Source organism: Coregonus clupeaformis, unplaced genomic scaffold (assembly GCF_020615455.1).
Source record: "Coregonus clupeaformis isolate EN_2021a unplaced genomic scaffold, ASM2061545v1 scaf0754, whole genome shotgun sequence".
In the NCBI taxonomy this organism is placed as follows: Eukaryota; Metazoa; Chordata; class Actinopteri; order Salmoniformes; family Salmonidae; genus Coregonus; species Coregonus clupeaformis.
This window is the reverse complement of record NW_025534209.1, coordinates 93410-109749: the sequence shown is the minus strand read 5'-3', so window position 1 is coordinate 109749 and position 16340 is coordinate 93410. Positions and strand designations below refer to the sequence as shown.

Genomic DNA, 16340 nt, shown 5'->3' with positions numbered 1-16340 from the left:
AACCAAAAACACAGTGCCTTGCAAAAGTATTCAGACCCCTTGGATTTCTTCACATTGTGTTACAAAGTGGGATTAAAATATATTTTTGTCAACAATCTACATAACCTGTCAAAGTGGATAAAAAAATTCATAACTAAAATATAGTAATTGCATAAGCATTCAGCCCCTTTGTTCAGGCAAGCCTAAATTAGTTCAGTAGTACAATTTGGCTTAGCAAATCACTTGTTTCATGGACTCACTCTGCGTGAAATAATAGGGCTTGACATGATTTTAGAATGACTAACCCTTCCTCTGTCCCCCATAAATACGACATCTGTAAGGTCCCTCAGTCAAGGATTGAATTTCAAACACAGATTCAACTACAAAGACCAGGGAGCTTTTCAAAAGCCTCATCAAGAAGGGCAGTGATTGGTAGATGGGTAACAATAACAAATCAGACATTGAATATCTCTAAGCATGGTCAAGTTAATAATTACGCTGTGGATTATGTATTAAGCCACCCAGACACATCAAATATACAGTCGTCCTTCTGAATAGCTGCAGGTCAGGAATGAAACTGCTCAGGGATGTTACCATGAGGCAATTGCATCTTGTGAGCAACAAGGCACTAATGTAATACTGCAAAGGAATACATTTTGGGGCCTAAATGTAAAGCCAACACAACATCGCGGAGTAAGTGCCTCCTTATTTTCAAGCATGGTGGTGGCTGCATCATGGTATGGGTATGCTTGACATCGGCAAATTCTGGGGAGTTTTTCAGGATAAAAAGAAAATGGTATGGAGCTAAGCACAGGCAAAATCCTAGAGGAAAACCTGCTTCACACCAGCGAATGGGAGAGGAATTCACCTTTAAGCAGGACAATAACCTACAACACAAGGCCAAATTTACACTGGAGTCGCTTACCAAGAAGACATTGAAGGTTCCTGAGTGGCCAAGTTAGTTTTGACTTAAAATCTGCTTAAATCTATTGCAAGACTTAAATTGCTGTATAGCCATGATCCCCAACATCTTGACAGAACTTGAAGAATTTGGAAAAGAGTAATGGGCAAATATTGCACAATGCTGGTGTGGAAAGCTCTTATAGACTTACCAAAAAAGACTCACAGCTGTAATCGATGCCAAAGGTGTTTCTAACATGTATTGACTCAGGGAGCTGAATACTTATGCAACGACTATATTTGGTCATTACATTTTATCTTTTTTTTTTTAACGGTTCACATTTCTCTTTGACAAAGTATTTTGTGTAGATTGTTGACAAAAAATGACAATTAAATACATTTGAATCCCACTTTGTAACAAAAAATGTGAAGAAATCCAAGGGGTCAATACTTTTGCAAGTTAATTTAAGCTTTCTTAACTCGAAAATCAACTATTATTTATAGTTGTTTATCAAGGTTACCTGGCTAACTCATTGATACTGCTTTGTAGTAGCCCCACAGGCATTATTGTATGCAAACAGGCAAACAAATACAGACACACAAATACAAAAACCACTAGAAACAGTCTCTCCGTTGAGTCATTTATTTGTAAGGCACCATAGACATTTCCTTACTGCTGAGTGCTTCTTTCAGTCATGTTGTGTAGTCAATGTTTCTGTTTGGTTGGTTTACTTTAGATTTGACTTTTCCCCGTCACGTCTTTTCTTTTAAATGAAGCTATAAGTATTGGTTTTTCCATAACACAGATGACATACATTATCGCCAAGTACACGCTTATGAAGTTTCACATACAACGACAAAATAAAGAGTTTTTAAAATTACATTTACAAAGCTCAACAAGGAGGCGACATTTCCTCAGCATTGTCAAGGGGGCAGGAGAGGAGGGAGGGGGGGGGGTTATTGGATAGTACCTCTCTTTCCATAGCACATCGCATAATACACACGCTACACTGAAACGTCGTCTTCCATCACACGCATACACACTAAAAGCAGCTTTGAAACATACAAAAATGCTTAAAAAAGTATATATGTATATTGATATAGTTATATACGTATATAAATGGGCCCTTCACAACAGAAACACACAAACCATTCATGTCCGAGTTTTGCTCTAAATTCAATCAAACCTGCCATAGCAAAGTTTACAGTGTCTTGGTTTACAAACTACTGCCCGAACACACACTTCTTATTCTGAAAACTTGAAGCATCTACCTGTAAGGGGACTCTACCTGGCAGTAGTAGTAGGTATTTCGGGTCCTGTGATTTCAATTTAACCCATCGGGGGAAATAGCTTCTGTGTAAATACTGAAATGGGGGTTTGATTGAATAGAGCCCTGGGTCTGGTTTGGCATTGCTGCCACCTACTGTCCTGGAGAAGAACTACACCTTATCGCCTCAAATTAGAAAGACACAGTTATGCGTCTCCGGGTAGGTTATAGGTTAGTGCGCTACGGCTGTGCTCAACGGTTTGGCACCATGCTCGCTCACCACACATTCTAGCTCCAAGTGCTATGCTAACCAACAGAACGACATAGGCAAATGTATTCCTCTCCCTTTCCACCAATAGGAACTGATCTGAATGAGCACATGATTGAAGTGAAGTTTAGGTCCCGTTAGATTTAGGCCCCGTCCAGGATCAACCCTTACCCCTCGGACACTTCCTCTGTCTAGGGGAAAGTGCCTAGGGGCTAGGGGTTGATTTGGGACTGGACCATAGACTTGGTCAGTTAAGAGAGTGGACAGACAGGGGCGGGAGGGAGGGAGAATACAAAAGGTGCTTCATAAAAATAAAACGTACGTTTGCACACACACTCACTCTAGCTCCTATGACTTTTACACTTGACTGCGTCTTAATCAAGTGACCCTTTCAGAACACTGTCTATGAGATCAGTGAGCAGAGTTAGCACTAACTCTGCATCCAATCAGCAGAGACCTATAGGAGGAAGAGGAAGGTGTCCCTAGACACTGATCAAAGGTTTTGATCGTTTAAATCTGAGCCAAAGGGCAACATATACCAGGAGAAGAGGAATAGAGGTTAGGGGTTAAAGGGTTAGAGCTGAGATGGGACCAAGTCACAATTTTGCAAGTCCTAAGCAAGTCTCAAGTTTTAAGCTTAGAGTCTTGAGTCAAGTCCCAAGAAATAACGGGCAAGTCTCAAGTCAATTCCCACAGCTCAGGTCGAGTCAAGTCACAAGTCCCTAATTTTGGGTTTCGAGTCCTCAAGTCAATGGTTAAGTGTTTTATGCTAATTTCATTGCAGTGTTTTACAAACTGCAATGATGGGAGTGGGACCCAAGATTTTCTAATCAGGCCACATATTTTTTGTTTTTGTTTTATTTTAAAAAAGACTCCTGGCCCTAGGGAGGATGAAAACCCTGTCAAACTGCAGAATCCTTGTACTTGTTCATATTAATTATATTTAAAAACTAGACTAACAGGGGGGTTTCCTTTACACAGACAACCACTGCAATTGGACAATAGAACTCATTGGGCTGAGCTTGCTTTATGCAGGTTTGCATCGTGTAGGCCTCTGCAACTATAATTAAAAAGTAACTCACACAGTCCATTTTATCAGTAGTATTGTTTGATTAATTTCAATTAATCATTTTGGATTGAAAAAGGTCAAGGTAGCCTAGCCAGTCCATGTTTGAATATAGCCTAAACCAAATGTGATCACATTCACATTTTCTCCTAACACAAATAAATGGGCTATAAATAGGCTATGTAACATTACCACTTTGTTTACCCTGGCCAGAGGGCAAGAGGGGACAGGGCACATTGGTTGTAGCCTATGCAGCTGTGGGCTGCAGCTATTATCAGTAGCCTAGTTGATCAGACTGAGAAATCATCTCATTTTCTTCCTATACAGTTTAGGTGTAGGCTGCTGTAACATTTCTGTCTAGAGTTCTTGCTTGTGTTTGTCAGGAGTGGTGTTATCACGTTTGCTAAATAAATACCGCAGGACAGTGGAGAGCGCCGCGCGCTTTGCTAGACAACGTGCTTTTGCCCGGCCTGCGAGAGCTGTGATTTCCGTGAAAATGATTGGTGAAGACAGAACAAAACGCAAAGAACCTGCAGCACTCAGATATGTAGGACAGATAGGCCTACATTGTGAGGGAGATGACAAATCGAGTCTCTCGACTCATTCAGCTCATCCAAGTTAAATCTCCAGTCATAGATGCTGAAGTCGAAGTCGAGTGGCAAGTGTTTGTTTCTTTTTGCCAAGTCAAGTCTCAAGTCATAGAATGTCCAAGTCACGTGACTCGAGTCCGCATCTCTGGGTTAAAGGTCAGGGTAGTATCTGTTGGCAATGGGTTGTCAGCGGCAATAGTGAACAGAGGAGGAAAGAAAAAGAGGAAGGAATCAAAACAGGGGAGACCTGTCCAACAGGCTTGGTGACACAAACTGATTAGATGATAAGAAAAGATTAAAAAGAAAGAAAAGAAAGCGATGGAGTGGAGTGGAGGCCCAGAGAGTTACTCTAAAGAGCTGAACCACAGGGTGACACCTACTGTACCAACACTCAACTACCTTCTCACCCACCCTCAGTCCCCTCCCCTCCCCTTAGCCCTCCCACAGTAGATCCACTCCTGGTTGTCCATCAGTCCAACTTGTCTCACCCTCACCCCTCTCTCCACTCCTCCCCATCCACACTCCTCCATCAGTCGGACTTGTCTCCGTCCTCTTCCCTCTGTTCTCTCTCTGCTGCATCTCTGGCCTTGTCTTCTTTAGCCAGCTGGGCCTGAGCCTAGTGGGGAGGAGACCAGAGAACAAAACACAAGGAGTGGAAGAGAGTCGTAAACTGTCATTTGTGTTTATTACCTGTAGAGGTGTGTGTATGTTACCTGTAGGGGTGTGTGTATGTTACCTGTAGAGGTGTGTGTATGTTACCTGTAGGGGTGTGTGTATGTTACCTGTAGGGGTGTGTGTATGTTACCTGTAGAGGTGTGTGTATGTTACCTGTAGGGGTGTGTGTATGTTACCTGTAGGGGTGTGTGTATGTTACCTGTAGAGGTGTGTGTATGTTACCTGTAGGGGTGTGTGTATGTTACCTGTAGGGGTGTGTGTGTATGTTACCTGTAGAGGTGTGTGTATGTTACCTGTAGGGGTGTGTGTATGTTACCTGTAGGGGTGTGTGTATGTTACCTGTAGAGGTGTGTGTATGTTACCTGTAGAGGTGTGTGTATGTTACCTGTAGGGGGGTGTGTGTATGTTACCTGTAGGGGTGTGTGTGTATGTTACCTGTAGAGGGTGTGTGTATGTTACCTGTAGAGGTGTGTGTATGTTACCTGTAGGGGTGTGTGTATGTTACCTGTAGGGGTGTGTGTATGTTACCTGTAGGGGTGTGTGTGTATGTTACCTGTAGGGGTGTGTGTATGTTACCTGTAGGGGTGTGTGTATGTTACCTGTAGAGGTGTGTGTATGTTACCTGTAGGGGTGTGTGTATGTTACCTGTAGGGGTGTGTGTATGTTACCTGTAGAGGTGTGTGTATGTTACCTGTAGGGGTGTGTGTATGTTACCTGTAGAGGGTGTGTGTATGTTACCTGTAGGGTGTGTGTATGTTACCTGTAGAGGTGTGTGTATGTTACCTGTAGGGGTGTGTGTATGTTACCTGTAGAGGTGTGTGTATGTTACCTGTAGGGGTGTGTGTATGTTACCTGTAGGGGTGTGTGTATGTTACCTGTAGGGGTGTGTGTATGTTACCTGTAGGGGTGTGTGTATGTTACCTGTAGGGGTGTGTGTATGTTACCTGTAGGGGTGTGTGTATGTTACCTGTAGGGGTGTGTGTATGTTACCTGTAGGGGTGTGTGTATGTTACCTGTAGGGGTGTGTGTATGTTACCTGTAGAGGTGTGTGTATGTTACCTGTAGGGGTGTGTGTATGTTACCTGTAGGGGTGTGTTCAGTGTGGGAGGTCAGGGCTCTACGCTGCCATTTTATACAAAGAAAACACGTGGGCCTAAATAGAAAATGTAGGCGTCCAATGAAAAGTAGTGGAGGTAGTGTTGGGATGTCTCTAGGGCTGGCACAATGACCTCATCATCATGGAACCACAAGAATTACTCATGGACAATATATTGAATTTACATTTTAATTCTTATCTCTTCTTCTGAAATATTCACCTGCCTCCTCACAGCCGATTGAAGCGCCCCGAGTATTGTTGGTCTTGATGAGATGTGCTTTTTGACGTGTTGTGTTTAACAGTGTCTTTCCACTTCACAATATTTCAACTTCATATTCATCATCTCCAGCACTATACCAACATGTGAAAATAGCGCATTTCTATGTTTGGTAGTTGAATGCACCAATTTGTAAGTCGCTCTGGATAACAGCGTCTGCTAAATGACGTAAATGTAAATGGTAGAAAAAGAGAGAGGAAGATAAGGGTTTCCAATGACATCATCAACCAATTTACAATACTTGCTAAACATAAGCTTTGATTCACCTTCAAACTCCAACCACGGGAAAGCTTTTTCCCACTGTTCGCTGTACTTGTATGCTTCCAGCTGGCAGTGGCACTGGTTAGCAGAGCAACATCGGTGCTAACGTCACTACTAGTGCTAGCTTGGTCTTCTTGTGTTGCTGGTGGCTCGACGACCATGGGCTCAGCCACATCCACGTCAACATCAGTATCACTGGCAGACTCATCGGGCTCCTGTTGTTGAGCTTGTCGCTTAAAGCTGCAATATGTAACTTTTGGGGCGACCCGACCAAATTCACATAGAAATGTGAGTTATAGATCTGACATTCTCATTGAATTCAAGTCTAAGAAGTGGTAGATATGTTCTATGTACCCTATTTCTATGCTTCCTGTTCTTAAGTTTAGTTTTTTGCATCTTTTACTTTCGGTTTTGTACACCAGCTTCAAAACTGCTGAAAATATAATATTTTCAGCGGTTTAGATTGTACGATGATTCTCTACACTATACTTGCTTGTTTTGTCACAAACTGAAATGAGGCAAACAATTAAAATGTTTGCAACCAGGTGGAGCGATTTCTGCATAGTGCAGCTTTAAAATAAATGGTGATCCTCTTCATCCTTCTCCTGAAAGAAGCCAATGCAGATCCTCTCATGGTAGCTATTCAAAGCCTTGCGTTTCCAGCCTACTGACTACATTAAGCTACGATTAGCTAATTGTGCTGTGTGTTGCATTATGGTATTCGTAGTTCTTTGTGCGATTACCAACCACGAAACAAAACGGCAGTATTGGTTTTGAGGGTAGAAATCGCCACTCGCACGGATACTTCATTTTTGCAGTTCGCGCACATTTATTTTTAGTCACATATGCGAGTGAAATGGTCACACTGTAGAGCCCTGGAGGAGTGTGTTGCCTGTGTGAGGTGTGTGTGTTACCCGTGTGAGGTGTGTGTTACCCGTGTGAGGTGTGTGTTACCCGTGTGAGGTGTGTGTTACCCGTGTGAGGTGTGTGTTACCCGTGTGAGGTGTGTGTTACCCGTGTGAGGTGTGTGTGTTACCCGTGTGAGGTGTGTGTTACCCGTGTGAGGTGTGTGTTACCCGTGTGAGGTGTGTGTTACCCGTGGTGAGGTGTGTGTTACCCGTGTGAGGTGTGTGTGTTACCCGTGTGAGGTGTGTGTTACCCGTGTGAGGTGTGTGTTACCCGTGTGAGGTGTGTGTTACCCGTGTGAGGTGTGTGTTACCCGTGTGAGGTGTGTGTGTTACCCGTGTGAGGTGTGTGTTACCCGTGTGAGGTGTGTGTGTTACCCGTGTGAGGTGTGTGTTACCCGTGTGAGGTGTGTGTTACCCGTGTGAGGTGTGTGTTACCCGTGTGAGGTGTGTGTTACCCGTGTGAGGTGTGTGTTACCCATGTGAGGTGTGTGTTACCCGTGTGAGGTGTGTGTGTGTTACCCGTGTGAGGTGTGTGTGCCTCCTGGGTCAGGTGTGTGTGTGTTACCTGTGCATGTGCTGCCTGTGAGTGGGAGTGCGAGGCCAGGATGGAGGACAGGGACATCAGTCCGGCGCTGGAAGTTGGAGGGAGGCTAGGAGCAGACAGACCCATGGGGAGAGGGGCCATCGTTGGGAGGCCCAAGCCCTGAAGCTGAGACAACTGGTGCACCTGGAGCTGCTGCTAAACGCACACACAGATATACATGGTTATATACATTTTAGTCATTTAGCAGACGCTCTTATCCAGAGCGACTTACAGTTAGTGAGTGTATACATTTTTCATACTGGCCCCCCGTGGGAATCGAACCCACAACCCTGGCATTGCAAGCGCCATGCTCTACCAACTGAGCTACAGGAGGCCTATACACATATTCATACACACGGTTCTCACACACACGTACTGTTAACACACACGGTCAATAGACACACCGTTAACACACACACCAGCCTACCCGTATGATAGAGTTCATCTCAGGAGGAGTGACCTGCTTGGCTCTCTCTATGGCCCCTAGGACCTGCTGCTGGTGCTGCAACACACACACATCCAAACACATTTTACATTTTCATCATTTAGCAGACGCTCTTATCCAGAGCGACTTACAAGTTGGTGCATTCACCTTATGATAGCCAGTGGGACAACCACTTTACAATATATATATATATATATATATATTTTTTTTTTTGGGGTGGGGTAAGGGGGGGTAGAAGGATTAAGTTGCCAAGTTGAGAGAAACTTGCCCCACAGTCAGAGCAGGAGTAAGGCTTCTCTCCTGTGTGTGTTCTCTGATGAAGTTTTAGCTCAGTTGATGTTGTGAAGCATTTTACACAGTCAGAGCAGGAGTAAGGCTTCTTTTTTCTTCTTCTTTTTTTTAAAGTCATTTTTTAGCAGACGCTCTTACCCAGAGCGACTTACATAAAAACATTTTTATTTCATACTGGCCCCCCGTGGGAATCGAACCCACAACCCTGGCGTTGCAAACGCCATGCTTTACCAACTGAGCTACATCCCTAAACACATTTAGCTATTGTACAGAATGAAATAGATTGACATTGTACAGCATGTTGATATGAGATTATGTTATCCTAGGAAAATAGTGTAGTGAGGAGGGTGTAATACCTCTTGAGATAGGTAGGGGAGCACCTGAGCACAGATCCCGTTTAGTCTCTTCACGATCTCAGCCTGGGGAGAAGAAGAGACAGACCGACAGTCAGAATCATAGAGAGAGGATTCTAGTGCCCAAAGGCCGTTTTAGCATGGCCAGCGCCATTGAGGACTCTCACCATTATGAAGTAGTCAGCTGGGTGGGACTTCCTATGGGTTAAGGAAGGATCACATAATTCCATCCAGGTCATCAGGAGGGATCAGCCAATTAATTATACTTGTGAGGAAACGTTTCATTACTGCAGGTGGCAGTAAATCGCCAACCTTGGCTTTATACCGGTTCAAACAACACATTCTATGTGGCCGTATGCACCCTTTCAGTTTGTTAACCAACTCAGAAGTAGTAGTAAAAGAAAATGTACTACTTCAAAATGGAGATGGCCTCAATGGTGCCAATGCTCTCACAGACGCCATAATGGGAAGGATACAATGTTGCGTACTCTAACTATCTCTATGGTCAGAATACAACACTGGCTTTACCATACGACACAGTACAGGAGAGAGAGGAGGGGAAAAGAGAGAGGGAGAGATAAAGAAAGAGAGGGGGGGAGAGAGAGAGGGGGGGGGAAAGAGAGAGGAATGAGGGGGAGAGAGGAAGGGGAAAGAGAGAGGAGGGCTAAAACAGAGGGAGAGAATGAGAGAAAATAATTGACCTGTTTGTGCATTTCGATGTTCAGCCCATAAGACATCTCGTAGTACTGCAAAAAGAAGATTGGGGGGGTTTGTGACGTAATACTTTAACCTACTGCAGAATTCCAAATCAACTTCCAGCCCTCAATGCACATGTGTATATCTGAGAGAATTGGAGCGATAGCCAAGGTGTATCCTAGGTAGGCTAAAAGTAAAAGAAGAGGTCACTCACCATGATGTAATGACGCTGCATCTCTGACTTCTCACTAGCTAGCTTGTCACACTCCATCTTCAAGCTGATTCGATAGGAGACAACATTTGGTTAGGGACATGTCTGTGTTTGTGTGTGTATATGAGTGTGTGCATGTTGGAATCTGAGTGCATACAGTGTAAGTGACGTGAGTGTTTGTGGGTATGTGTAGGTGGGTATTTTGAGCGTGTGTGTTTCAGTGTTACCTATGGTATTGTGCTTGTAGGAACTGAAACTCGTCCTTGATGCGGTCGCAGGAGTCGGAGGTGGTGAACTTGAGAGGCTGGGAGGACTGGGAGGAAGCCTGGGGGACAACACAACAATAACAAATGCAAAAGTCAGAATCCCCAAGACAACAACAACAAACAGTCAGACAATCAACAGCGAGAAGCTGCGTTTCAATTCCCTACCCTTCTGTATGTGCATTTCTTCACTCCCCCTGTATGTGGGACTGTATGTTTATCAGAAGGGACGTACATCTGTGTGTGTGTGTGTGATAGAAAGGAGGCGGGCACGGTTTGTGACTGTGTGTATGAGACAGATGGGGGTGGTATTGTTTGTTTAGTAACAGAGGGATTGAGCTCTCAGATTAACCTTATAGCAGGGGTTTTTCTGGGCTTTTACAGCACAGGATGAGAGGATGTGTGTGTCTGTGAGTATGGTCAGGGTTAGATGAGAGTTTCCAGAGGTGACCAACTGACTAGAATGACCCCAGGCTGAGTCAGAGCCATAATCCAGTGTTAATCTTCTCATCAAGGCTTTACTACTCCAGACTGGTGGAAGGAGGCCACCACCCAAATTACACCAGGGATCTACAACTACCATCCTGGAGACTTACTGGCTGTGAATGCTTTTGCTCCAGCCCCTACACAAACACACTTGGTTTAGCTAATCAAGGTCCTGATGAGGTGATTAGTAGGGCTGGAGCAAAAGCCTGCACACCCAGTAGCACACACAGCTCTCCAGGAGGGGCTGGTCATCCCTGGAATTGAGAGAGGACAAGTTTATGCAGGGTCAAACCCTGATAGTGTGAACTAGGATCCCAGCCTAGGGGGCTGTAGGACGCCAAAGAGAAAGAAGAGGCACCGAAATAGGCTCAACCATAACAAATCGGGTACATTCTACATTATTTCCCACCCACTATCATCATTAGCGTACCAGTATTAATTTAAAAACCTTTAGGCCTAAGTTATATAGCTCCAAAATCCTGTATGGCACAATTGGTAGAGCGTGGTGCTTGCATCGCCAGGGTTGTAGATGCAATTCCCTGGGCCACACACATAAAATGTGCGCATGAATAAGTTGCTTTGGATAAAAGAGTCTGCTAAATGGCACATTTTACTGTATATTACATCCACTTCTGTTGTGATCCCACATGGCATAGTTGCTGGAAGTCCTTGGGACTTTGATTTGGATCCTTGATTACATTGAAGACAAATCCTTGATTGAGGATTCAATGGATAACTTTTAATCATGGATTGTATGAATTAACTGACTTAATCCCACATGCCCTTAAGAAGTGTTAGCTTTCTACAATCTAGCGAGCTTGCTACCAGTAGCTAGCTAACGTTGGCTAGGCTACGTTTTGTTAGCACATGCCACTTTACCTAGCTAGCTGAGATATCCCTGTTCCAATATGTCACATTACTAATGAGTTGCAAACGTTTAGTATAGTATTATAGACTAGCTAATAAAGGTAAACATCCATTTGTAAAGATCATAATGAAAACTACTGTAGCTAACGTTAGTAATATTGGCTAGCTAGCTAAGGTAGGACCTAGCCTGGAATGTAAACAAATGCCGGGGGCGCGTGACAGACAATAGATTGAATCCATCAACACAAATGAAAACATACCACAACTATGCCCATCGTAGATATCCCCCTTTATTCTTACATTGATAACGCTGAATTGCTACTGTAACTAGCTAGAATATAGCTATCATCTAGCTAGTTATGCTAACGTTAGCTACTTACCGAGTGTCTTGATTGTGGAAACATCATGTCAATGGATTTATCGGTGTCCCTCAGCAACCAGGATAAAAAATATCTAGACCCCAATTTTGGACAACTATAGCGTATTTCCTTTCTTGCTTTTTAGACAGCTACGTTAACTAACGTTAGCTGGCTAGCTATTTATCTTAACGTTATCTAGGAAATCAGTTACCCGGTCTCGCGTCGTGATTGTTTCACCAACGTTGGCTAGCTAGCGTTGGTTTTGATTTGGTTCCTTGATAAAAAAATCAACAAATTGTACCAAAAAGGCTCAACACCAAGACGTGTAACGTTAGATAATATGGCACCGATTACTAGGAATCTTAAAATAAATCTGGCTAGGTAGATGATTAATGTTGACTAAGTCACTGGAATATCCTTTCTTGTTAGCTAACTAACTAGCTAAATCTTAGCAAAGAGAAGCGAGCCAACGCCGTAAGCGTAGCTAGCAGATTTATATATTGTCCAGTTCCTCGTAGATATTCTAGCTACTGTCAAGTGGGGCAATCGTGTGTCGAAAATCTGTTCTTGAAAAGCGTCTTCAATTCCACAATATGTTAGCAACCTAGCTAGCTACCGTTAGCTGGCTGGCTAGCTAATGTCCACACACAACAAGCCTTGGTTCACTACTATCTGTAACCACCCCTTGCGCTACAAAATGTACGAGTCATCGATGAGCGGCCGTTGCATGTGATGAGAGAATGAGGTGGCGCTCCGAAGGCCCATTTTAGATGTCAAATGTATAAAATTACAGTTTGCGGAAGTGTTGCTGCTGTCGTGTGCCCCCGGTGGAAGGTGTGCAGAACTGTCCCCTGATGATGCACGCACATACTAGCTACGTCCACAAATGTGTGATGTGGTGGTTCCCTAACACTCATAACAATAGCCTACTCATTTAATGTATAATCACCCCATTCCCATTCCCATAACTTCATAATCATGATCCTCATAATGTTGACGAAATATGGCCATCACTGATTATTTCTATTCTGTGGCACTCCATCTATTTCACTATCAGAAGTCACAAAATGACAACTGACAATTCTGAGATGACAGCATTTCAATAATATCAAGAGGATGGAAAACCTCTATATAGACCCAAGAGCCATATTGTATAGACCCTCTTTGATGAAACAATGGCCAGGTCCAGAAACAACCCCTATTGTTCCTAATCATAGGCACTTGAAGGCCTACTTATCAAATCATCTGAGAACTACACAAGTGCATAGTGGCAAGAGGAGAAGGGCTTGGGTTGTTTCTAGACATTGGCATATGCCAGACTAGTCATGAACCACACACACCATCAGCAAGTATACGAACACATTTATTTCAATTTAAAACAGATACCTTGTCATTATGTTCTCTCTTAGAAGGCGGCGATGATCGTAATAAATCATGTTCATGTTTGAATGAGGATCAGGCAACAGTGGTTGAAACAAATGCATGAAAACACATTAAAAAAAAGAAATATGGCGAGAGTAATGCAAATCAATAATCCATAATAACCAACCGATCAATCAATAACCGATTCCACCCGTTCATCAAAGGCTCTGCATCAGCCAATACATTTTTCTGAGCCTTCACCTCCTCCCAACACTAAACAATACATGCAATTATATAATTACACAATTTCAACAACAAAAAAATCCAGCAGGTTATTTTTTAATCTTCTTCACTCTTAAATACAGAATAAAGTCAATTTTTTCATGTGTACTTCTAGTTTTTGTTAGGGGTGGCGTAGTCGAACATGCCACGTGTTTAGTCTCTGGTGTGTTCTTAAAAAGGGGACCATCCGAGATTACTGTCCTCTGATGATGATGTCAGCGTTGGCACTTAAGAGAGAAAGAGCCTGGCTCAAGAGAGAGTGGGGTTGGCACACAGTATAATACATCATTTACATTTGGTTTACATACAAAAGAAAGAAAAACAAAAACAGCATTTTATATTTTATACACCAACTAAAACATTTAACCCTCAGGTTTCCTTAGATTAAAAAATAAATCAAGTGGTCCTAAATACAATAGTGTTCCGGTAATGTTTTTTTTATCTTACAAAAAAGATTTAAAGGAAAGAAGTCAAGCTAAGTTCTCAATATGCACCATGTCCATGTTAATCTGACCAGGTAAAACGCTGGGTCCTAGTTACAGCCTAGGAAAAACTCTGGGCCCTAATGTGCAGACACTTCAGGAGTGCCAACCAATTAACCCACAGGAAGTGGTAAACAATAGATTAGTAGTGTTTCCTATAAAAATGACTGATTGGATCACCAAGTCAGATGATTGTAGTTAGGGATGTTTTCATCCTGCATTGTTGAGGCAGTACAGGAGCCCAAGTGCTTGTCTGTTTGGTGTGCGAGTTGTATTCAACACATTGTTTGTGGGCAGGTCAACACGGAATTAAATACTGAATATCATACTTGGATAACATCCTCTAATACTGGCTGCAGTGTGCAGGCTTTAGTTCCAGTACAACACTAACACACTTGGTTCAACTAGTTGCAGTCTAAATCCAAGACCATGATTAGTTCTCAATCAATTGACTGGGGTGTTAGTGCTGGTATGGAACAAAAGCCTGCACAGGTGTGCTAGAGCTGTGTGTTGCGCAGCTCTGCTTTAACTTGGAATAGCATTTTAACACCTGGTTTAACACCCTGCCTCTACTGTAGGAGTGTCTAACGACAATGTGCCAAATCTCCTCAACAAGCACAGAACACACCCCTGGATGGTCAAACTTGCAGTATGACAGTAGAAGGAAAGTTCCCCTTAACACTGATCTAAGGTCAGTTTTTCGTTCCCCCTTAATGGTTAAAGGCCCAATGCAGACGTTTTTACCTCAATATCAAATCATTTCTGGGTAGCAATTAAGTAAGTACCTTACTGCGATTGTTTTCACTCAGAATGGTCAAAAAGAAACAAAAACAGCTTCTTAGCAAGAGCAATTTCTCAAGCAAGAATTTGGCTAGGACTGTCTGGAAGTGGTCTGAGTGGGGAGGGGAAAACTGAAAACTTGCTGTTATTGGCAGAGAGGTTTGAAACTTTTTTAAAAATTGGTTTATTAACTAATTTACCGAATGGAGATATCACCAGGCAGGCCAAAACTCCATCCCACCAAAACAGGCAGATATTTCTGGTGGTCTTTTCAAACAGCTCTTACACAAATAGCATTATAATTATTTTCACAGTATTATTCCAACCTCAGTGTGGAAATATATATAAAACACAGGAAAATCCAATTTGATGCAGTCAAAGGGCCTTTAAGGTTAGCATTGAGGGAGGGTAAGCTGATCCAGGATCCCACCCCTGATGATAACACATCAAACAGTGAAGTAGGTAACTTGGGGCTTGAGAGATTCCCTCATTTGGAGCTGGAAGCTTGTGTGATCCACTGTTGATCCAGATAAATAAAAACAAAAAAATTAACCTTCTTATGGTAGTGTTGGTCATGTATCCTACCACAGTTGCATTCACACACGGTCTTTGTTGAACAAAAATGATCCCCACAAACACTCATGAGTGAATGGCTTAGTTGACCGTGAACCTAAAACCAGGGGTGCACAACCCAGCGCCTCAAAGTCCGCATTCCTGCTGGTTTTAATTTCTCCCTGGCATTTACTTGATCAATGAATGTTACCAATTGGCTGGAGATTGCAAACACCTGATTTCGCATGTAGAAATTCATTTTTGGTTATTAAGCAACAGAAAAAAAACAGCAGGACTGCAGCCCTTGAGGACAGAACGCAGCCGTGCACCCTTGTCCTCTACAGCCCATCGTTTTCTAGGATTTTTGAATTCACTCATTGAATTTCAACTCACTTCAATAATAGAAAACCGAATTGAGCCCTGTCCTATACTAGTCATCTCCCCCATCTGCCTGCCTGTCTGATGTGTGGCGATAGCCCTTAATGAGAATAATGAAGAAAAAAAGTCGCCCGTAGAAAGAGGTTCAAAAGTAGATCTGCAATGTCACTGGTTCTATCAAAGCAAAGCCTCGGACCTGGAACTAAAACAACTCAAACCAACGACGACGCAAACTGTGATTAAATTACAACGATAGAGCAAGCATAGACCGTACTGGTCTCCAATCACTGGTTATAAAAATCCACCTACGTTCATATGGTACATTTCCTATGTATGCAGTTACAGCGCTGTGCCTATTAGAAACCCCAAGAGGAGAAATACAAGTTTATCATTGAAACGAAACAAAGTGACTTAATGTGAGAAGAAACCCATAGAATTTAACATGGATATAGATAGAATGACAAAGTACATCTGGAAATGTCTTAAGAGAAAAAAAGAAAGCAGAGATTTAGTCCATACTATAGTAGACGTTTGTTTTGTTACAGCAGTTTAGACTCAAGTCTAGCCCCGACCGCATTTCAACATGATAGAAACAAAAGCAGTCAAATTATCAACACCTTCAAACCTGGTTCCATAAATTATTAGATAAATAAAAACAAATC

At 42.8% G+C, this 16340-nt stretch overlaps 1 protein-coding gene across 2 annotated transcripts; it reads right to left on the bottom strand.

The window, feature by feature from the left end:
* Positions 1–1506: 1506 nt before the first annotated feature.
* Positions 1507–12650, bottom strand: LOC121560187 (TLE family member 5). 2 transcript variants are annotated; one of them, XM_041873223.2, is made up of 8 exons: positions 11864–12650; positions 10095–10192; positions 9871–9934; positions 9662–9706; positions 8964–9026; positions 8299–8373; positions 7854–8027; positions 1507–4687 (listed from the first exon to the last, which is right to left on the bottom strand). In XM_041873223.2, exons 1-8 carry the CDS (start codon positions 11888–11890, stop codon positions 4601–4603), a joined length of 633 nt encoding a protein of 210 aa, XP_041729157.1. In that variant the 5' UTR covers positions 11891–12650; the 3' UTR covers positions 1507–4600. The 2 variants fall into 2 exon arrangements, with proteins under 2 accessions (XP_041729157.1, XP_041729158.1); XM_041873224.2 differs by having other exon boundaries at positions 7854–8024; positions 11864–12648.
* Between the last annotated feature and the right edge of the window lie 3690 nt (positions 12651–16340).

Excerpts from the sequence above, each read along its gene's own strand:
- LOC121560187 (XM_041873223.2), bottom strand. The coding sequence starts at position 11,890 with ATGATGTTTCCACAATCAAGACACTCG. Across the intron at positions 8,374-8,963 it reads TCCCCTACCTATCTCAAGAG|CACCAGCAGCAGGTCCTAGG; the intron begins GTATTACACCCT and ends TGTGTGTTGCAG. Across the intron at positions 4,688-7,853 it reads CACAGGCAGCACATGCACAG|GCTCAGGCCCAGCTGGCTAA; the intron begins GTAACACACACA and ends CCTCCCCACTAG.